Source organism: Haliotis rufescens, unplaced genomic scaffold, assembly GCF_023055435.1.
Source record: "Haliotis rufescens isolate VD_foot unplaced genomic scaffold, xgHalRufe1.0.p SCAF_27, whole genome shotgun sequence".
Classification (NCBI taxonomy): domain Eukaryota; kingdom Metazoa; phylum Mollusca; class Gastropoda; order Lepetellida; family Haliotidae; genus Haliotis; species Haliotis rufescens.
The window spans coordinates 4190529-4214995 of NW_025963968.1; the positions used below are offsets into that span (position 1 = coordinate 4190529).

Consider the following 24467-nt stretch of genomic DNA (forward strand, 5'->3'; position numbering starts at 1 on the left):
CTCCCACATTAAGCTGACACGCCGTGATATAACAGGAATAATGTTAAAAGCGGCGTTAAATCCAACTCACTCACTCACTCACTCACTCACTCACTCACTCACTCACTCACTCACTCACACTCACTCACTCACTCACTCACTCACTCACTCACTCACTCACTCACCTACCTGACATACAGAACTGATTGTGCAGTCAGTAAATGACCGCAAGATAATGGATAATCAATAAATTATATTGAACCAACAGTTTTAGGTTGACAATCAAAACAGGCAATACAACAACCACACTCCAACTCTAACCCTAATCACACTTTCTGTTAAAATGTGGCCACGGCAGCATTAAGCATTTTATGAGCGCTTCAATCATGTACTGCCACTAACAATCACCACAAATGTACTTACAACCATCTGTGCTGCCACATAACCATATGGATTTGAGTTAATAATCTTCAGTCTCATTAATACATTCTCCAGTCAATCTTTCCAGTCAGTACACCTGTTTGACAGTTGTTTAATGCCGCATTCGGCAATATTCCAGCTTTATGAGAGAAGTCTGCAAATTACTTTGTGGACATTTGAGATAAAACAAAAACAGTTGCCTTCCATCTTTGACAAGTGATGTTATTGTCCGTTTCAGTAAATCTAATCTATATTTAATCACAACAGTTAATGTGAGTTATTATTGATGGCAACAGTTTCATATCGATAATTGTTAATAATTCTTCCCATCAACGATTATTCCAATTATCAATCTTTTTAGCCAACCCTACTTACAGGTCAGAAGGAAAAATTCAAAATGGGTAAATTTGATTATGACTTAATACCAGCAGATCCTGAAAGATTGGTTGGTTGGTTTGTTGTTTAACGCCGCACTCAGCAATATTCCAGCTATATGACGGCAGTCTGTAAATAATCGAGTCTGGACCAGACAATCCAGTGATTGATATCATTAGCATCGATCTACGCAATTTGGATCAATGACATGCATCAACCAAGTCATTGAGCCCGATCTGATTGAACAAGTGTTTGGTTATGATGCAAGGGGTTCTTATGCATGAGATTACACCCTAGATTGTGACTTGGTGTTGTATTGCTCCATGGTATTCACATGTCTCAATGGTCTAAGGTACCACATTTGCATGCTGAGTTGTGCCCCATAGGGTCCTTTGATCCAGAGGTTGAAATCAAAGCCTCATCCCTATATTGGGTAAACATTTATGACTGGTGTCACACGGGCTTTCCTCCGAAGCTGACATGCAATGATGTAATGTTCTGGCGGTGTTGAACCCAACTCACTCACTCACTCACCATCTTCCCAACATAAAAGTCCAGTTTCCACCCTTGCCAAACTAGACTGGAATTCTGGTGTTTCATTTTGGCTACACTATCGAGTCTATACATAGTCCAATCAAAATCGCGTAATGAACTAGAAATCCGGTTTGTAAACATTTGCAAAGCATGTGTACAGCCACCTGGGCGTTGACAGCTATTTTCCAAATTTTTACATGTTTTTTATCAAGGTGCTCAAGTGATTTGATGCACTTCTGAGGGTAAGAGCCGCTTTATTACAAAATACATCTTGATTATGAATCAGATCATCATGACTGGGCGCTGCCATTTTGTTTTAAGCAAATGCAAGTGATATGAGAGATGGAACCTGATTGGTCAATAGGAGAGACACAGAAGGGACATAACTCGTAAAAGCCACTGGTGGTGCTACGACCGAGCGCAGAAATTCCAGCCTAGTTTGGCAAGGGTGGAAACTAGACTTTTATTAACGCCCTTGCCTCATGAAGATGCTCACTCACTCTCTCACTCACTCTTGCCATAGTGTAACGGCACCTTTTTCCCACCAGTTGATGAAGCATTAGGGTTTTGTACATAGTAATATGTACAGTGGATTGTTGGTATACATGTTCTAATGTAACAAATTGACTATACTTTAACGTTGTACATAATTTGACTTGTTTGCAACCAAATGGTAACATTTAAAGGATTTAATTTCTCAAGTCTTTGTTCTGTTGTTCATTTGAGTGAGATGATCATCAGTTAGCAATATCCCTGCTACATCACAGCGGCCTGTAAATGTTCGAATCTGGACCAGGCAAACCAGGGGTTAAAAGCATTTGCAACAATCCATGTTGTCTGAGCGTGATGACCATTCTCATTAAAATCAGATCTTGGTTCTTGCTACCGCTGAACAAAGATCTGAGGACATCCCATTACAGGTCATGTCAGAACGGCCTTTCATCCAACCAATCAGAGCTTTGCTTTCCGGATCAGGAAAGTGACAGTTAGAATGTGTTTTTTTATTTGGAGGGGCGGTCAGGTAGCCTAGTGGTTAAAGCGTTCGCTCGTCACGCCGAAGGCCTGGGTTCGATTCCCGACATTGGTACAATGTGTGAAGCCCATTTCTGGTGTACCCCGCCGTGATATTGCTGGAATATTACTAAAAGCGGTGTAAAACCAAACTCACTCACTCACTCTGATCTTGGAACCTTGACAACTTTAACATTGGGTTTTCTGAATGACAGTTATTGGGTTTACACCTGAATCTATACAAGTTAAGCCATCTATTACCCATTCCAGAACGTTCTGGGGCGGTCGGGTAGGCTGGTGGTTAAAGCGTTGGCTCATCGCTCCGAAGACCGGGGTTTGATTCCTGACATGAGTACAATGTGTGAAGCCCATTTCTGGTGTCCCCTGCTGTGATATTGCTGGAATATTGCTAAAAGCGGCATAAAACCATACTCAATCACTCCAGAACTTTCTTTTGTTTTGTTTTCAAATTTTTAATCGAAAATTTGTCTCGAAGTGTGGTCGCCAGTTTGAAACTAGTGCTGTAAAGCACGAGAAAGCTGTCTTCTGGTTGGCTAATGTCGACTTCTTGTCAGTCATGTCATTGGTCGGTCAAAGCCTGCGAAAGGTCGGTCTGACGTGGCCTACATTGGGATGTCCTCAAGACTCAGTGGGCGGTCGGGTAGCCTAGTGGTTAAAGTGTTCGCTCGTCACGCCGAAGACCTGGGTTCGAGTCCCGACATGGGTACAATGTGTGAAGCCCATTTCTGGTGTCCCCCGCCGTGATATTGCTGGAATACTGCTAAAAGCGGCGTGAAAACATACTCTCTCTCAAGACTCAAAGAACAAAGATCTGATTTCAATGAGATTGTGTAGTGACATGCAAACAATCAGCCAAGTCACACATTGGTAATCTGGGGTTCAGGCTGCCATCACAGGCTGCTGTAAACCCTCAGTATGTAGACAACAGTGGGGAGATAGCCTCCTGGCTAAAGCTTTGGCACCTCATGCCTAAGACCAGAGTTCAACTGCCCCTAGGGTACAATGTAGTGTACCCCTGCCCTAACACAGCTGCCCCCAGGGATCCAATGTAGTGTACCCCTGCCCTAACACAGCTCCCCCCAGGGGTCCAATGTAGTGTACCCCTGCCCTAACACAGCTGCCCCCAGAGGTACAATGTAGTGTACCCCTGCCCTAACACAGCTGTCCCCAGGGGTCCAATGTAGTGTACCCCTGCCCTAACACAGCTGTCCCCAGGGGTACAATGTAGTGTACCCCTGCCCTAACACAGCTGCCCCTAGGGGTACAATGTAGTGTACCCCTGCCCTAACACAGCTCCCCCCAGGGGTCCAATGTAGTGTACCCCTGCCCTAACATAGCTGTCCCCAGGGGCACAATGTAGTGTACCCCTGCCCTAACACAGCTGCCCCCAGGGGTCCAATGTAGTGTACCCCTGCCCTAACATAGCTGTCCCCAGGGGCACAATGTAGAGTACCCCTGCCCTAACACAGCTGCCCCCAGGGGTCCAATGTAGTGTACCCCTGCCCTAACATAGCTGTCCCCAGGGGCACAATGTAGTGTACCCCTGCCCTAACATAGCTGTCCCCAGGGGCACAATGTAGTGTACCCCTGCCCTAACACAGCTGCCCCCAGGGGTCCAATGTAGTGTACCCCTGCCCTAACATAGCTGTCCCCAGGGGTACAATGTAGTGTACCCCTGCCCTAACACAGCTGCTCCCAGGGGTACAATGTAGTGTACCCCTGCCCTAACACAGCTGCCCCCAGGGGTACAATGTAGTGTACAGCTGCCCCCAGGGGTACAATGTAGTGTATAGCTGCCCCCAGGGGTACAATGTAGTGTATAGCTGCCCCCAGGGGTACAATGTAGTGTATAGCTGCCCCCAGGGGTCAAATGTGGTGTACCCCTGCCCTAACATAGCTGCCCCCAGAGGTACAATGTAGTGTACCCCTGCCCTAACACAGCTGCCCCCAGGGATCCAATGTGGTGTACCCCTGCCCTAACATAGCTGCCCCCTGGGGTACAATGTAATGTACACCTGCCCTAACATAGCTGCCCCCAGGGTACAATGTAGTGTACCCCTGCCCTAACACAGCTGCCCCCAGAGGTACAATGTGGTGTATAGCTGCCCTAACACAGCTGCCCCCAGGGTACAATGTAGTGTACCCCTGTCCTAACACAGCTGCCCCCAGAGGTACAATGCAGTGTATAGCTGCCCTAACACAGCTGCCCCCAGGGTACAATGTAGTGTACAGCTGCCCCCAGGGTACGATGTAGTGTACCCCTGCCCTGACACAGCTGGAACATTCTAAAAGTGACATAATACCCTTTCACTCACTCAATATGTAGACAGGTATTTGTTTAAATAATTATTTTGGCACCTTGTCAATCATAACACACATGCAAAATAATCTCTACTGCAAGATAGCTTTGTGCAAAGGGGCCCTGCACCTGGTTCATATTAATTATTATCTTTTCATGACCCTCCCTTAGACTAAGACTGTCATATATTTTTCATGAGCCTCCTGATTTCTTCTGACCCACCCGCCCCTAAAATAAATGAACGGTCTCTAAGATTAATAATTCATAAAATATGCAATAAGATTAATAATTAAAGAGTATTTTTTATTTTATTTTTAAAACTACCTAAGTTGATTTTTATGGGTAGTGGAGTGAGAGTGAGAGAGTGAGAGAATGCTGCATAATGCATTATTCAATCTTTATTACTGTGGCCTGTAAATAACCATCTCAGTAACTGAAAACATTAACAACTACCGTATACATCATCAGGCCAAGATGACAAGCTACTGGCCAAGTCAGAACACCTTGCAGTGTATGATAGGTTGGACCAAATTTACCCCGAATCTCACTGAACAAAAAAAAAGTGAGGGATCATGGATATTTTCAGGGATTTTTTTGTTGTGAAGAGTTTATTTAAATGTGAATGCTATATAAAAATATTTCATGACCCCTGACTTCTTTTGTTCAGTATATTTGTGATGTCATGGTGCGTCTGCTTAATGTGGAAGAAAGCCCAAAAGTAACGCATATCATAAGTTTCCATCCTTGATGAAACCCATGAGCATGGGTACAGCACTGACAAACCAAGGCACATAATCAGCTAATCCTGGTACACCAATGGGCTGCAACTCTGGACAGCAAATTTTACAGCTTCAGAACTCTTCATTCTGTCTTCGACCGCCTCCGTGGTCTAATGGTAGAGCGTCCGCCCAGAGAGCTGAAGGTCCGGGGTTCGATCCCCGGCCACGTCATACCAAAACACGTTAAAAGATGGTACTTGTTGTTACCCTGTCTGGCGCTCGGTATTAAGGGTTAAAGCAAGGACTGGTCGGCTCGGAGTCAGTATACTGTGTCTGAGTTGGGTATTCATGTTAAACTGTGGCATGGTTTCTCAGTGGGCTAGCACTATAAGATTGGCATCAGTCTGGTCTAGTACAAGCAGCCACACACACACACACACAATGTGCATGCACGTCGCTATATAAGTGCAATAATCTTGGATGCGACGTTAAACCCAATTTCTTCAGTCATTGTTTCCCAAACTGTTTAAGTACCTGCACATCAGATGGTCCAGAGTAAGTGAGCGAGTTGGGTTTTAACACCGAAAAGTACTCGTTATATCACTGCATGTTTGAAGTTGATACTCTTTGATCTTGTTGCATTGTCATCCATTGATTAGTCTGATAATGCCTCTTGTGTTGTGAACAAAGTAAAAAAGGCAACAGAACAAAAGCGTACAAAAACTTAATTTTATTTATAGAATTTTGTCAGGTGAAATTGAACAATTTTGGGGGAATTATTTCAGCAATTACAGTTCTATACCCAAACCAATCTGACTTAATAATACCCTATATATATACAATAACTTGCATGACTACCAATACATCGGTCCAAAAGCTATATATATCCAGCTCTTTTAAAGTGCAATATTTTGTTTCTGCCATAATATATGGCATGAATAATCCCAAAAGGTTAATATTAAACAATTTAGAAATGCCAATCACCCTTCCACCAATCAAATCAACCCTTTCTGCCAAGTGAAAGGGAGACAACTCTTAAAAAAGAGTGCAACAAGAGCAACCTTTAAATACACATTGATTCACAAAGAAATGAAGTTCTTTACAAAAGTAAATATGAATATGAGAGGTGCAACATCAGTTTTAACATGTGAATTTTGGTCATATTCTAAATACAAATAGTTCATCCATGCTCAATTATCTAAAGATTTGTTTTGTCATCAATTAACATAATTTCACCCTCATTTATAGACATTAACTTCTGATTGTGGCATATCTGTTTTGTGCATACATAGGTTAATCCCCAAAACTCGGCATAGTGATATCTTACCGGTATTCCCAGTGAGAACTTAACATCTGTTTTCACCAAATGCAATGGATACTTTCACTCAGACTCAGGGGGGGGGGGGGGGGGGGGGGTGACCACACATTTTTAATTAATTATCGTTTCACAGGCCCTCCACCCTTACTAAAAAGCATCTTGAAAAGGAATAAATTTATCATTCAAATACTCATTTTCATTGTCTCCCGCAAGTAACATTGACCCTCTTACACAATATAAAATAATAGCCAGCTGCAGTTTTAACTCCACGCTGAATGACTTTAATATAAATAAATACATGATTGACATAGCTATTTATTTTTATTTTTATTTCGACCGAAGTCTGTGAAACATAATATTAAAAATGTGTGACCTTATGCACACAAGACATGCCAAACACAGGCCAGATTTTAATTTTCCCCATATCAGATAGGTCAGATGAAATAAACAGTAACATGAAAATCTGATCATGCACCCTCAAAACTCGAAGCCCATTCTAAAAACTAAACCACATATGTCCAGTGAGGTGTCACCAGTTTCGGCCACCATGCATTCCGAAGCATGAAAGCTCAGACAAAAACCAACCATATTTCACAAGCTCAAAATAATTTAAAGAAACTCAAAGCAAATCTATGATCAGTTGATTTGAGTTTCCATTTTTTTAATCAATAATTTCAGCCTGGAAAGGACTAAGAATATTGGTTGTGAAAACAAACTCTGAAACCAAGTTTCAAACTGGTTATGCCATATCACACTGCTCCAATAGTTTTATTTACATTTCAACTTTCAAACTGCCGATATAAACGTAACATATAACTTGGAAGTACAACCAAATTATGGAACGACAATAACATTGTCATAGAACTGCAATTTAGAATCAGTCTAAAATCAAGTTTTTTGCTTCCAGACATAGCTTAGATTTCTTAAATCAATTGTTTAGAGAAGTTGTTTGGAATTTTTCTCTACTGAGAAACCTTGTAAATCCGGGGGTACTGTCCCCAGTTATTTTGTCAAGATTAACGAATTTCTGTATAACTCATTGTTATGAGTTATGTCCCTTTACAATAGACACCCCAACAATTGTTCGGAATATAGGGTGTCCACATTAAAGGGGTACGGACAAACAAGGTTTCACTGTATTTAAGAAAGTCATTCATTATATCGAATGTTCAACCATTCCCATACTGCTGATCAATACAAATTAATAATGCTGTTTATTTTCCCTTTGTCATTTGTCAGCCAATGAATGAACCAAGTCCGGCCTTAGACGTGATGTCAAAGTGGATACCTATCTCGCAGATACGATCGTCTTACACGTTATTTCAGGTCTAACCAGAGACTACATCAGATCAGGCTCCGTCAACAGTAACACAAGCAAGTATGAGATAACTGGATAGCCGTGATCCAGTAAAATATGCCATTATTTCATTCTAGTCAATTTTTGACAGGTCAAATATGGATTATCCACAAGCCATTCCTTTACATATCAAGAAATATTCACAGAACAAATACTGTCACTATAGAACATGGATCTTGGCCGATTGCATAGCATACCGTAAAGGGAGATAACTGTTTTCCTCAACATTACATGTGATCTACATCCGTAATAAATAACATAACCGAAGATAACACGTCAGCTGTTTATCAATAAAGTGAAAATATCAATCCGATTACTGGTGATCAACAAAACGTGGTCCTTACAGCATCTGTCACGTTCTGAGAACGCAACCAAATCCTGGACAGAGTACCAAGTGTGACTGACTACATTTGCAAACTATCACTTTGGGACCTAAAAGGTTCAATTAAAAAAGAAGTCTATAAGATTTATTGCCGTTTATTTTCAAGTCTATACAAGTTCGTGTCCCAAATGAAAGCCTGCCAGCATTCATGTGTCGCCAGTGGAATGATCGTCAGGAATCGACTTTCACAACAAGTTTCCGAGAGTCATGTCAAACCTAAGAAAGTACAATAGAAAAAAACACAATGATGGGACTGGATATACTAGAGCTTCGATTTCTTCCCATCATAAAATATTTATCCGCACTATTCATCTAAACATTGGGAAATAATAAATACACAAGGGGTAATGAATTATTCAGATTTATTCTTCAAATTCAGAAATGAAACAATTCTCAACATGAGATTTGCATCACGTGTATTCTGGGATTTAGTAACTTGACCAAATAAACTTTTCCTCGTCAGAAAAAAAAGTAACAAAGGATAAATGGTTGCATTTCTGTGTTTCTCAAGGAATTTCTACAAATTAACAAATCTCCTGAGTTATAGTTTGTCTAATAGAAATGATCGTTATTAAAGCATTGAAGATGAGGTATTTCATAAAAATGGCTGGAAAACTACGTCTGTGAAAATTACACGACATACTATCAAAAGAAACAAAACACTAACATAGTACCAAAGGCGCTTATTAAACAATATCAAGAATTCTTTACCCCAACTTTAAAGAAGTCTGGCAAAAATGACCATTTCCCATGAACTAAAACCAACAAATGAAAAGCAGCTGAACAGTAGCTGAAAATCAATCAGAATTTGATTTCATTCAAGTGAAAACTGTATGAAATCAACCTACTGGGTATGTGGCCATATTCTGATTACCTCCCCCTTTCCAATTACCTCCCCTTTCACTAGTATAACCAGTGACTCCAACTTACCACTCAGAATGAAATGTGAATCTAAATTGGCCATGGATGCCATGGTATAGGCAATGTGTGTAAAATTGACTTGATTTAAAATACTTCAGGACAACCTATAACACTGGATATAAGACATCAACCCAAAATTGAACCCATGCTTTTTGATGATTAGAGTTGTGATGAAATGTGTTGATTAATTTTCATGTATTCATTTTCAGTGCATTTCAACATGACTTATCCCGTTCCCATAACACGCAAGAATTTCCACAACTTTTGACAAAAGAAATAAGGATGTACAAAGTTTTTGTCAAAAGCAAGAATCTCAATACAAACAGCTACCAACAAGACCATGAATAAATTACTAGACTGTGCATAACTCATGCAAAATCAATATATAATAATTTATATCTGCATATTGTTTTGTGCTTAATCTCAAAGCATATTCTGTCTTCTAAAAACAGCCACTTTGACCAAAAGATTAATATATTTGGAACCATCTCCAAAGGGCCGATATATCCATCAGAATGTTTCAGTCCAGCAGCCTCAACCAATAATTTCTCAAACCGATCCAGAAAAAGTAAGAGAATGTCATTAATATTGCAGAAGAATGTTCACTGTTAATAAATGATTCATAACCAGAAAATTTGAAATTGAATAAAACGTTAGTTTCTTCTGTGTTTCCCCACATAGCTAAATAGTTTCCAGTCCGATAAGGAATGCAAATGAAAAAGCCTGCCATTTTATTATGTCCTTCCAAATTATTTGGCGTACAGATTGACAAAGAGCCGATGGCCAGCAAGCTACAACCAAAATGTACATAATCTACAGTTTGGATTGTGAACCCAGTTTGAAGGCGACAGTTTTGTTTTGATGCAGGCACTGCACCATAGCAACATACAACAGTAGGGTCACATAACTACATGTCTTTTGGCTTAAGTTGAATCAGGTTCTTTTAATGACATACTGAATTTAGAGAACAAATTCAATGACAAATCTTCAAAATGAGGTCATTTTTTATTTCATGTTTATAAGTTATCGATCGTAACGAAGCAGATTCTTCAATACATTGAATCTGACATCAATTTACACACACAAATTGCTTGTCAAAGATTAATATGTCTAGTAATTTATTCATTATAGCCTTAAGCTTCATGGTCGTTTACAAATTCATATCCTACATTGACATAGCTAGGTTTCTCACATGCAAACAAGTCTTCATATTAAATTAATTACTTTAGCAAATGTGGAACTGAATTCACAAAGTCATCACAGAATTTCTCAGTTCCCGTTCAAATGTTTAACATATGAACATTAAACAGATCAGAAGAAAAGGGTCAAAAGTGACCTGATCTCCCTTCTGATAATAAATGGGCTTGGCCATTAATTGTTTCCTGCACATCCCATTAAGGGTATAGGTGTGCCATGGCTTGTTTGTAACACTAGAATGTCGTGGCAGATCCTGAGATACAATTCTAAAGAAGATGTTTCTCTTCAACAACGTTCCAGACAACTGTTCTTGAGAACCCGCGGCCAACTTCCTTCACCAGTCAGTTTCGGGACAAGTTCTTTAATAGTCATCAAGGTCATAGTCATCGTAGTCCTCAAACTGGGCAGACAAACTCTGGAAATCCACTTGATATCGAAGAATTCCTGTAACAAGACACAAATGTACACTGGGTCCGCGAGAAGCAACTCAGCTCGTATATCACAACACAAACATTCTGAAGGCAAATTAGGTGAGGTGAGGGGTTTAAGATTATTGCACTCATATAGCGACGTGCATGTACGTGTGTGTGTTTGTGTGGCTGCTTGTACTAGTCCGGACTGATGCCGATTTATAGTGCTAGCTCACTGAGATACCATGCCGCAGTTTAACATGGATACCCCACTCAGACACAGTATACTGACTCCGAGCTTGTTATCCATAAAATTGTGTCTATCTTGTCCGAGCTGACCAGTCCTTGTTTTAGCCCCTTAATGCCGAGCGCCAGACAGAGTAACAACAAGTACAATCTTTTAACGTCTTTTGGTATGGGGGCCGGGGATCGAAACCCCGGACCTTCCGCTCTCTTGGCGGACGCTCTACCATTAGACCACGGAGGCAGTCTGAAGGCAAATTAGTAAGATGGTGCAAACAACAAGCTTACATGAGTGACAGGGGGCATAAACAGTGAAAATGACAGAAAAATATTCCTACGTACCGAATATTTACACAACCACCCCAATCCCCACTGTGTTTGTTTGGTTTGTTGTTCAACGCCGCACTCAGCAATATTCCAGCTATATGACAGCAGTCTGTCAATATTCGAGTCTGGACCAGATAATACAGTGATTGATATCACTAGCATCAATCCATGCAATTGAGATACGATGACATGTATCAACCAAGTCAGCAAGCCTGACCACTAAATCGAGTTAGTTGCCTCTTACGACAAGCATTGGTTGCCAAAGACCTTTTCTAACCCAGTTCTTCATGGGTACCCCCAACTGTATCCAAATGCAAAGGACACCACATTAGTCACAAGGAGTTTGTATCATCCGATACTTTCACATTACTATAGTGAATCCGTCATGGCATGAGATATTAACTATAGTATTCTGAAAGTATCAGGTGTTCAACTTCTTTTGAGTAGTATATATTTCATTACACGTAACAACCAGGTTGCAAGCAAATTCTTAATTCAACAAATATGATTTAAAAATCGATTGTTTGAAAAGTGGTTTGATTTTAAACTTTCGATCCTGCCTCTCATTCCACATTTCCTACCTCCAATGCCTCCAAATCCTTTCACAAACTGGGCTCCTTCTTGGGACTTGTCTGTAATGATTTCAAGGGTGGCACCTGCAACAACACGGACACATTATCAAACCGAGAATCAAATTTCAAACATTCATCATATGATATTGTTTTGTTTGTTTGTGGTTTAACACCGCACTCAGCAATATTTCAGCTATATGACGGCGGTCTTTAAATAATCGAGTCTGGACCAGACACTCCAGTGATTGACATCATGAGTATCGATCCATGCAATTGGGATACAATGACATGCATCAACCCTTAGTGAATCTGACCACCCGATCCCAGTCGTTGCCTCTTACGCCGTAAACAAGCAAAGTCGCTTTTTACAGCAAGCATGGGTTGCTGAAGACATTCTCCCCTGGATCATTCATCTCATGAAAGTGCAAAGGTCTTTATTGTGAGATTCATCAAAGCGTCTAAGATTTTCAAAATCAAAGGGAGAGGACGTAAACAAGCCAATTTGCCATCATAATATGCACAAATGAAGATTCCTTGTTTATAGTTCGGAACCATTCTCCTGAAACATGATTGAGGATGGAGGTGCTGCGCAGGCAGGGAGATAACTCACCATAGTTTTTGTAGTTGTTGGCAAACCACTCTAGTAAGGGCATCTGGTCCACTAGCTCGAGCTCCACTCCCGTCTGGAAGCAATCATTGATCATAAATCAATACTTTATAAGTGCGGGTAATCAGCGTCATCATAGGCACTGAAGGTATGTTGATGAATGCCCCAATCAGCAATATTGCAGCTGTACAAACACGTAATTGATGATGCCTTTTAGAAAGTGAGTGAGTGAGTTGGGTTTAACGCCGCTTTTAACAGTATTCCAGTTATAAGTCGCGGCGTGTCAGCTTAATGTGGGAGGAAAGCCCGAAGTGATGCAGGCCTCAGACGTTTACCACTTCGGTTAAACCCACGAGCACGGGTATGGTGCTGACAAACCTAGAAACATAATCGGGGCGAACCGGGATTCGAACCCACGATCATAGGTTTCTGGCTTGCCCAAGGGACGCAACTCTGCACAGCGAATCGCGACGCCTTAGATGACTGGGCCACCCGTGCCCCCTCTTTTAGAAAGTGGTAAATGTGACAGGTTATATTTTGGGTTACACTTTTTCAGTAAAGTGCAAGTTCTAGTCTCATCACAGTGTGGGAACGAATCCCCAAAAAGGTTTTACAAAAAGGTGCTAGAATATGCACTATCCTAAGAAAGCGTACTCCCAACTATAACATGTGCTTCTTGTACCATGGTGATGTACAATTCAGACCCAGAGTTCTTCAGATAACTGTGGTACGTTATTCATCCTTTTCCTTCAAACTTGACGCTAGATCGCGAGTCCAAGACTACTAAAATGTGCTGAGTACAAGTAGAAATCAAAGCATTTGAGAGCTGTCATTCTGAACCAGTTTCAATGTTTCACTTTTGCTACAAGTAAGCATGGTTTTACGTCGAGAAATGAGCTTCACACATTGTACCCATGTGGGAAATCAAACCCGGGCCCTCAGCATGACAAGCGAGCGCTTTAATCACGAGGCTACCACACCTCCCCTCTTTCGCTATGAAATGGAAGTGAGTTAAACTGATAGAAAATGGCAAACTCTTGGTACAACTTCTTGTACATGCAGATCCTATTTTCCACATACAGCCAAGTCCCGTTAATCCGACATGGTCGGTTGCATATGATTATGTCAGATTAACGAGTATGTCGGATAAACAAAATTCAGTAGTATCAACGTTTGAATCGAAAATCGGACAACTACACGATAGATAACGATACACACACTAATTGTTCATTAATTGTTTATTGTTAAGCAAGTTTATCTCTGCAGCCGTTTGCAACTACCAGCCGACTTGTCTTGCATCAAAACACGGGATGTGTACGTGCGGGTGGATGACCACGGAGTACACTGATCACTGTGTCGGGTTAACGAGACTGACTTATGAGTGATTTCGGTAATTCGTTGCAAATTAGGTGTGCCGGAGTCGGAGTGTGAGACTGTCGGATTAATGGGTCTAAATAGCACTGATTTAATTGGTTCCCATCATTAGTGTCAGATAAAGCCGATTGTCGGATTAACGAGACTTGAGTGTACTAAAGTAAATATTTCTTAGCCTTGTCTGTCACTACCAGAGAAATATCACTTCGGCATTTCCGCCATTTTGTAAGTCAATTTTCAAAGGAAACATCATTTGTGAATGAATTTCTGCGTACATTTTACACAGAACGATACAAACAATAACGAAACTTCTTACATATTTTTTATCCAATGTGGTATAACACACAAAAATATTATAACATGTGTGAAAAGGGTGTTGCAGTGTACCAGTAATACCGTGCAGTCCTCCAGCTAACTGTCCATAACCATGACAACACACAGACCATCATCCCCTACTCCCTAGACACAATGAAGAGAATAACCATCAAGCTACAATGAATTATGGATTATCTGCCAGGCGTGAATGAATGGCGCAAGTCCCAAGCCTCCCAAGACAATACTCACATCCTTATCTGTGAAGTATGTTTTGTCCTTCTCCTGTTCTGGCTTCAAGAAAATAATTTTCTCCTCTGAAAATAAAAATGTTTTACTAAATGCATATTTTGTTCAATAAACACTCGTACTAGTTTCCCAAACTAGGCTTACCTAAGAACTAATCTCCCCTCAGATGTCATTGTAGATGTACCTTGATCCCCATTAAAGTAAGGTTGATGCCAAGTTATGACGAAACAATGTCTATTTTGGGGGTGGGGTATGTTTTTTTCAAGTTACAAGATCAATTGAAACGCTGCTGCTAACAAAGGATGATCAACATCATGGTGTTATTATCAACATGACAAATACAATTCTTTGGTTGCATTTTCTTCTAAATAGACATTTGAAAAATTAAGATCACTTTCAACAGCCAAATTACTGATCCTTAAATTGACAGTAAGATCCATAAATCATATCAATATGTTGTGGCCTTAAGCATGTTAAGTGAATACTGTCACAGTGTCTGTTGTGTGACAAAGCACTCAGCAATATCCCAACCATACGACGACGGCCTGCAAATCTCTAAGCTCCACTAACATGACTAAGTCTTCTCTGACGACAAGCATACATTGCTGAGGATTTATTTAATCTAACCTTGACTATCCTTCTCTGACGACAAGCATACATTGCTGAGGATTTATTTAATCTAACCTTGACTATCCACGTAAGTTCTACCACAAGACTTTTACCCTAAGCAAGTGCTGACAAGGTTGACGTTGTTACCTAGGTGAATATAGGATTCAAACCCACAATCATAGGTTTCCAGAACGCCCAAGAGATTGCCATAATTTAAGATTATCCCCAACCTGTCCTCGTAACGAAGCTTACCATCAGTTTGATGGTTTTTGAGCGTGAACCTCTGGATGTCAAGGTTCTCCCACACAATGAGGATGTCCACTGCTCCCATCTCCATCGCCCTCAGTGTGTCCTCAACACCAAAACAGAACTTGCCTGTGTCCTGGGAAATCTCATCGAAATACCGGCCTTAAAGACAAGAATAAACCATAAGTGAAAGTGTCACATCACACAACTTTCCATCTCTCTGCAAGCATGGGTTCAACTCAGACTGAATCTTGTTTTACATCTCAGTTGGCATCATATCCGCTTTTTCACAGCCCGTTTGAAATTATTTTAACATAAAATGACAAAAACAATTCATGTTGACTGTTCGTTTCTGTAACAATGTGTAAACATACATGCAACTTTCGTACAGTGAGGAATAATGTTAGTAGGGAGGTCAAGCCCGGCGGCCATCTTGTTTATTAAATGAAGATTAACAAAATTCATCACATTTCAGCTTCATTAACAGAAAGAACAAGAAGATTCATGCTTATGAAGAATGTCTAAATAAAACATTATGTCTATTCTTGTTTGTTCTCTTTGCTTATTTCACCATGAATAGAATGTTTATTTAAGAATGCAGCTTCTTTAGATTACAAGGGTATGCACTTATTTGCCAAAATGGCACCATAAAATCTTGGTACCTTTGACATTGAGGGAAAAACTAGGAGGTGTGCCTGGATTCACATTACAACAATACTTATATCACATGACAGATGGAAGACTCTATTTTACGACTTTGATATCGTTCTGGAGCTAGCGGCGCGAAATTTGAAAACACCAATCATTCAAAGGTAAGTTTACTAAAATTTTCAGTGAAAATTTTAAAATGGCGGCAAAACGAATAGCTACTATGTATTTCAAGACTATCTAGTTTCTAAATATTGTAATCGAAAAACTGTAAAATTATAGGCACACCTACTTTTTTCTCAACAAAGTTCCATCGTTTTCATCTAGCAGCCGACATTACCGCTGATCAGACGAGCTTATTGTGGAAGGGGACAATGCCAAAGATGGAAGTGTCCCACGGACAATGTGACAGGTAAAACCCGTTAAAAAAAATTACATAAGTAGAATGTTGGTTAATCAAAAAACATGTTTCCTATATCAGATATCAATTGATGTTATTTGTTGAAAAAGAAAAAGAAACAATAGGAAAAAGATTACAGAGTTACTTCCTCTCCCCTATCAATAAAATTAAACTCGTCCAAGGTTTTTCCTAGCTGTCGCTTTCAGTAGAAGTCTTGACAATAAACACATTCAAGACTTCGTGTGTATATTCACAATCCTGAAATGTCCCTCAAAATACACTTCCATTGAAATATTATATTTGGAACACATTCTGTTTACATTTCATCCTAATTAGGCCCAATTTCCATCACAGCCGTGACGACAGCTCAGTCGCACTCCGAGTGGGCTTGGTCCATAGTAGGGGTGACAAGGGAGAAAGTACAGGAATTGCTGACACGCCCTGTCTTAGTTGGGGGGACTTAGTCTTTTGTAGACGTTGTAATTTGTATTGATAGGCAACAAACATTTATTGTTGGGGTTACACAATGTAAAACTTTATTTTTATGTACATTGAGATTTTCATGGCAGCCCATTTCCCCGTATGAAAATGGACTAGTCCACGTTTCGTAGCGCGACTGTTTACAACTTCATTATTTTTTAAAGAAGGCATTTTGTGCGATTTCACATCTGGTTACCATCTACACACATACTCGAAAGCCCAGCACTTAGAAAAAAGATTATGTCAGCAAGATTCAACTAGCTGCCACTGAATTGCCGTCATACAAACATGAAAACAATTGTCAATTTTACTTCCGGTTTGCTTCGCGTAAAGATGCCGTTGACTTATCAAAATGAAATTGATGGCACTTGAAATATACCCCGGTACTTTATCCTGACAACGTAAGTGAAATGTTGCTAAAAAGTCATGAAGTTAATTGTATACGCTATACAATTAGAAGGAAATGTTGACAATGTATTTGAACATTCCAAAATTTTGTTTTTATATCTACCAATGAAAAAATGACTGCGAAAGGGGGTGGTGATGGTCAAAATATAATACAACTGCAGGGGGAGTGAATCATGAAAATAGTTACAGTGCTATATTTCCAAACAAAAATAAATTATGTTATAGAAATTAACACTGGAATTCCAATCAACTTAACATGATTTCATTATGTAGACTGCATCCTTATTCACCAAATATTTATCAATTTAAATATTGTTATCCGTGTATTTATTATATGATTATCATCACTTTAAAATAGATCTATACAGATTTAAAATTACATTTAGCAAACTGAACAATAATTGAATGGCCCTAGTGTGTGATAGTGAGTGATATGACTTTGTGTTTTATTTATAACCTATCCCATATCACACTTTGCATCTATTCAGCCGTTTGACAGTGGGGTATAAATACCCAAGCTTGTAAAAGACCTATTATATATTAATGAGATTAAGTCAGGTAAAAATAATTTTTCATGAATATAATTACACATTACAATTGCTTGAATCTTTTCTTCTTATATCTCCCTTGATACTGAACTGGATATGAGTTCAAGTGATTCCAAATATTTGTTACAGATGACTGGTCACTGGATGAGATTAGCCCACCAGTCTTCTGCTCCTTGGAATTCTGAAGGCTGGTTCGTCAGGTGAAAGACAGCAGTGAACACGTCACATTTAATACAAATTTAAAATGTGTATTGTAATATCTTCACCAGACTTGTAAGTGTGTACTCGGTCCGGTCAGTCCGAGCGATACAAATGCAAATAAAATTGATCAAAACTGCATATCAAGGTTGTCGTTCTTTGTATTATAGAGGAGATAAAACCTTGTTACTTGCAGTAAGAGTAACATGATGATGCACCCCAAATGGAGCATTGAAAGATGTGCATGCCTTCCAAAATTCACTGAGATATCTTCATTAAAAAAATAATTATGTTCAATTGTGTGCATGTCATTGAAGGAATTCCCCTTGCAATATGACGTCATTGGTGCCAATTGATAAACATTATGACGTCATGATGCTTTGTTAGAGCCGCTTCACGTGGTGTAGGTACAGTTTTGTGATTCTAGCCTCTCAGATGCCAGCCAGAATTGTGTTATGCTGAGTCACCACTGCGCCGGAGTGTGTCGTAGACCATGTTGTTTTACCGCAAACTGGTCCTTGATATCTTTTGCGTTGAGAATAGACAGGGACCCAGTTGAATTGGCACCAATTACGTCATAATCTAAGGGGGATAACTCAGGCCTATTTCGCTCGTAAAACGAAGGCCTCATAACGACATATCATTTTAACACTATTGTGAGCTTCCTACTTTCACTGTGAAAAAAAATGAGCGTATATTTTCAAACACAGATACTAACTAATTCTAAAATTGCGTTTTGTTCAGAAAAAGAAAGAAAGTGATTTTTGCGTGTACACTTCCCCTTTAAAACAGCCATATCTCAAAAAGTTGTTGACATAAATTAAAAAGGAAAAGTGTTTTTTATTCATTTTCACATAAACTAAATGTAGATGCATAAACCTGTATAAAATAATTTATGTACAAAATAAGCCTGACCTCCCTAATGTTAGATTTGCATGACATTTCTGCAGCATATTTGCCTTATTCTGTAGCAGATAAATGCAAATTTCTGCACGAGTCTAGCACAAAAAGTGATTATCAAGAGGACATTTCCGCAAAATATTCTGTGAAGGAGGAATACAGCATGGACTGAATGACACAGGCTGCTTACCTATGAGTTTCTTTTCCTGTATAAACTTGACGTTGGCTAAGGCATCCGATGCCAGTTCTATTGCTTGGTTGAAGCCATTTTCACCTCCATAGGAGACATCAACTATTTTGATAATTTTTGCTTGTAACCTCTGAAATGAAAGCAAGCTGGGTCAGATTGAGGAAACTATACGAGAAACAAACTGAACACAATGCTGATTCTAACTGATGCAGCACCGCACTCAGCAATATTCCAGCTATATGACCGCAGTCTGTAAAATAATCGAGCCTGGACCAGACAATCCAGCGATTGACATCATGAGCATCGATCCACGCAATTGGGATCGATGACATGTATCAACCAAGTCAGTGAGCCTGACCACCCGATCCCGTTCGTCGCCTTTTACGACAAGCATAGTCGCCTTATACGGCAAGTATGGGTTGCTGAAGACCTATTCTACACAGATGTTCACGGGTCCTGCAGAGGTAAATGCTCCTTTTATAGACGTACGGTCATGACTGTTGGCTACTCTCTAATCTCTTAATCAAGTTTTTTGTTGTTCAACGCAGCATTCAACCATGGTGCAATGTTGTTCTTTTTTCTTCACTTCACCATGTGCAGTCTGCATGTTCACAACTGATAGCACAACAGATAAACGGCTGCACCTCAAACTTTACTGGAAAATTAAACACGTACAGGGAAGATTGGCAATCTGTAGTTTACATAAACACCTGCACCAGCGCAGTCTTGTCAGTGCGAAATCGCACTGTCAGCATATTCCAGCTGTATGACATCGGGATGTAAATAACTGAGTGTGGACCACACAAGCCTGTGATTCCTATTATGTACAGCGATCCTCCTCGTCAGGGTACTAGGACATGCTATCAACCAAGTCACCCGATCCATTTGGTCCACTCTTGTGACTTGGGTCTATCCTAACCCAGAATCTCAACAGGGAGGTCAGCATAAGTTGTTAGAGACCTAACCCCAAAACCCCACTGGGAAATCAAGTATGCATAAGACAAACTAGTGGTTGACATTATTAGCAACATCCCATATCTTTGGAGTACAATGACAACCAATGAACAAAGTCTGACAACGAACCATTTGTCACCTCTTCCCAAAGGCAATGGTTAAAAATCTGCCCAGAATCACCACAGTAGGTTTAATAAAGTTGACTAATCTGTAAATCATGATTCTGAAAACATATTGCTCTTTCCTACACTGTTTTTTTGTTGTTTAACGCCACACTCTAGCTATATGGACCAGACAATCAAGTGATTGACATTGATCCCCGCAATAGGACTACGACGACATGCATCAACCAAGTCAACAAGCCTGACCACCCGATCCCGTTAGTCGCCTCTTGTAACAAGCATAGTCGCCTTTTATGGTAAGCATGGGTTGCTGAAGACCTATTCTACCCGGGATCTGCACGAGACTGTGCACTGCAACATATGGATGCAAATAACATTTGACAAATAACCACTGTAATGAATTCACTTACAGGGTCAAACATATCGGACTGGCTAAGTTCTGTTTTGAAGTCAGCTGAACCGGCAAGGACCAAACCTGCAATGTTTGGCTTGTCATTTGAGATGAAGAGTTGTACTGCGACTTCGGCAACTTTTCTGACGTAGTTGTGTCGTTTTTCCATTCTGAGACGGGCAAAACGCAACGCTGACTGACCTCCTCTACCTGTGAAGTAAACAAGGAAATGTTGACTCAGTGAAATCATACCATAAAATTGAATGAAAGTTGTAAAAGCTACTGTCAGCAATATTCTAGCTATATCGCAGCAGCTTGTAAATAATCAAGTGCAGAATAGGAAATCTCAAAACCAAAAGTTTCAGTTATGATACATGCCAATCTACAGGTTGTCTAAATTACATTAAATGCAATATCAACCTTAGTCAATATGCAAATCTGTATCATATTAAGCTGATTAAATAATCAGATACTAATTTTACTTGGGATATCTTTAATTCCAATTTAGGAAGTTTTACCGAATTGTGCTGCTGACATAGGGCTGATTATCGGCCTCTAAAATGCCTTGAAAAAAATCCCCGACAAGGACCTATTTGACTCCCACTCCCCATAGTACATGGTGAGACAAGCATGGACAAGCAAAATCCATGTCTTATTCCTCTCTCTCTTCCCCACGTTGACATCACAAGAAAAAGGTCAAATCTCATTCAAATGTAGAACCAACATGAACGAGTGAGAATTGTACACGCTTTATGCAATATTTCATCAATTTTCCTGTGGAGAGCTGTCACAAAGAGCTTCGCAAATGGGAAATTGAAACTGGTCATGGGGAGACAAGCAAATGCTTTAACCACAAGGCTGTGCCTACAATCTTCATGCATGTATATCAGTTATGAAATTCCATGTCACTGCTACTAACAACTTACCATGCTTCTTTGGTAGATCGACTGTGAACTTGTGAAGGACTTCCCTTGTGTTTCCTGATAGTGTGCCGAACAATGCCCCATTACCATCCATCACTATAAACCCGAATTTGTTGTCATCAGCTAATAGTGCTGTCAAGGCCTGAAACGGAGACAATAGTTGGGGTTGTACCACTATTGTTATAAAATCACAAGTACCTTCACATTCCTTGCATAATGTCAAAAAATGTTGGGTAAATTCAATGAATTGATGGAGAAGTCTTACACACTTAAGGGAGATGCATCTAATTAATTTCTGAAATAATTTCTGAATCAAGTTCATATCCACAATCTCATGTGTCTGTTTAAACAAAAAGAGTGAGTGAGCGAGTTGTGTTTAATGCCACTTAGGACAGTATTCCATTCATATCATGGCGTCCAAGCTTAATGTGCATCACTTCTGGCTTTCTTCCCACATCTCAGACATTTACCACATTGGTGAAACCCAAGAGCACAGGTATGATGCTAACAAACCTAGAAACATTATTGGGGGAAACTGGGATACAAACCCACAATCACAGTTTCCTGGCGTACCCAAGGGACACAAATCTGTATATCAAATTTAGGAGTCTTAGATGACTCAGACGCACTCAGCAATATTCCAGCTATATGATGGCAGTCTGTAAATAGTCAAGTCTGAACCTGACAATCCAGTGATTAATATCATGAGCATCAATCCACACAATTGGGATATGATGACATGCACCAACCAAACCACCCAATACCGTTAGTCGTCTCTTACAACAAGCGTAGTCGTCTTTTACGACTAGCGTAGTCGTCTATTACGCCTTTTCTGACCCGGATCTTCAAAGGTGAGATGAGGCCAATATACGCTGTAATCTCTTTCACAAGTACAGAGTGAAACCTTAATCCAACAGATCCGTTTGCCAGTGTATTGGAGTGAGTGAGTGAGTATTGCTATAAGCCGCTTTTACCAATATTCCAGTAATATCACCATGATCACAGCTGGGGACACCAGAAATGGGCTTTACACATTGTACCTATGCGAGGAATCGAACCTGGGCCTTCAGCATGACGAGCGAACGCTTTAACCACTAGGATACCCCACCGTTCCCAACCCCCCACGTCTCCTGACCTACAGAGTTAATTAATTGGGAGAGTATAATAAAGTTCTTAATGGTAAATTGTGTCACAAAAGCCTATGGAGACAAAGCTTGCATTGTAACTAAAATGCGTCCAACACTGATACTGCATTGCTCACTAACACAAATAGGAATTACCTCTGTGTGGAATTTATTGTCACATAAATACAAGGATGTGTTGATCGGCCGGAACGGCTCAAAGTCAATGTTGACTTTCTTTTCTTTCCCCTCCTCCGTAATGATTGTGCCACAGTATATTACAAGACCATTGGGAGGAACTGAAGAGAAAACACAATAACAATTATTAACATACATAAAGTGTCCCGAATGTTCCCAATGTGTTCAACGTGATGGTCATCAGGCAGTCACTTCATCAATATTTCAATTAAACTATGTTCCAATTTCAGTGAAAAAGTACTTGATTATTTCGCTTATCAAGAACAGATAAAAATTGCATAAAACGATGACACATTAATCAACCAAGACACTGAGTCTGACCGCCCAATAGCATATAGCAAATTCTTTTAAAATGGCAAATTTCTTCTAGTCCATAGGATACCTTAACTATTGGGAAGTTTGACAAGGACTATAGGCCAGGGGACAAGTTCTATCTCTGTTTAAAATAATATTTTACCTTTGTTGTATAGTTTGAGTCTCTGCTGTACAGATGTAATTGCCCCTAACACAGACAGCCTGTTAACTCGACTCTTAATGTTGGATGCTGTCCCAAATTCATCAGCCAACATCTTGTTGACTCGAGATATCTGATCTTTCGGTGGGATGATTAATGAAATCATGCTTGTTCCATTTCTGAAGAAAAAAAACGTTGAAAGGTTATCTACATTCTCTATGTAAATTCTGATACAAACAATCACTCATGAAAGGTCATGTTTTCTCGTGGTAGTGTTTACTTCACATTTTAATGATCACAGCCAAAGCCACAAACAAACCTTATTCATGAGAATTGTGGTGCTGAAAGAAATGTATTGGTATATATATATAAATTACAAATTAATAATCCCATGACATAAAGTTCAACAAGTACAAACTATGAACAATATGGCACGAACATGGAGGAATTTTATGACACAATGGTATAAAGATCCAGTAAGATTTCTTTTATCACTGCAATTGTTGAACTGTGAAGAACGATCCAAACAAAAAGAAGTTTGTAAAAATCAAGTTTTAACTGGGAACCGTCCGATGGGAAAATTCTGACAATTCACGTGGGATAAAAAAAATAAATTTGTTTCTTACCCTCTCGCCGCTTCAAGACTCTTGATCAGCTTCTTTATTTTCCAGATTTCTACATTTCTATCGGCGCTTGATTCGCCTCCATCTACACCATTTGTGGCCATGTTTTATTGCTGAATCCAACAGGTAGACACGACGGAAATACCTTCGTCACGCGTGTCGTCCCCTTCCCGTATGGTGAAGGGTTTACAGTCTAATTTCGCCCCAGAAAAGGCGTTTTAAGCCAAGATGGCTCCTTAATTCCTACTTTACGACCTCTGTTTTCAAAATACTCACATGAGAAATTTGTAAATAATGTCACTGGCTTAAATAAAGAACTTTTACATGGAATTGTGCAATGATGAAGTTCGCCAAGCCATGTGAATGAAGTTTGACGTCACGTTATGGCACAACGCCGAAACAGGACAAGACGACACATCTCATTGGT

General features: G+C 39.9%; 1 protein-coding gene and 1 long non-coding RNA gene across 3 annotated transcripts; one reads left to right on the top strand and one right to left on the bottom strand.

Annotated features, from left to right (window-relative positions):
* Nucleotides 1-8494: 8494 nt before the first annotated feature.
* Nucleotides 8495-24430, bottom strand: LOC124139375 (eukaryotic peptide chain release factor subunit 1). Its single transcript, XM_046506401.2, has 11 exons — nucleotides 24044-24430; nucleotides 23421-23596; nucleotides 22925-23064; nucleotides 21648-21786; nucleotides 20741-20931; nucleotides 19255-19384; nucleotides 15489-15644; nucleotides 14631-14695; nucleotides 12696-12768; nucleotides 12095-12169; nucleotides 8495-10977 (listed from the first exon to the last, which is right to left on the bottom strand). Exons 1-11 carry the CDS (start codon nucleotides 24142-24144, stop codon nucleotides 10895-10897), a joined length of 1329 nt encoding a protein of 442 aa, XP_046362357.1. The 5' UTR covers nucleotides 24145-24430; the 3' UTR covers nucleotides 8495-10894.
* Nucleotides 16464-18305, top strand: LOC124139378. Of its 2 annotated transcripts, none has more exons than XR_006861760.2 (2): nucleotides 16464-16542; nucleotides 18096-18305. It is a non-coding gene; the product is annotated as an uncharacterized LOC124139378 (long non-coding RNA). The 2 variants fall into 2 exon arrangements; XR_006861761.1 differs by lacking the exon at nucleotides 16464-16542 and adding an exon at nucleotides 17145-17411.
* Nucleotides 24431-24467: the final 37 nt, after the last annotated feature.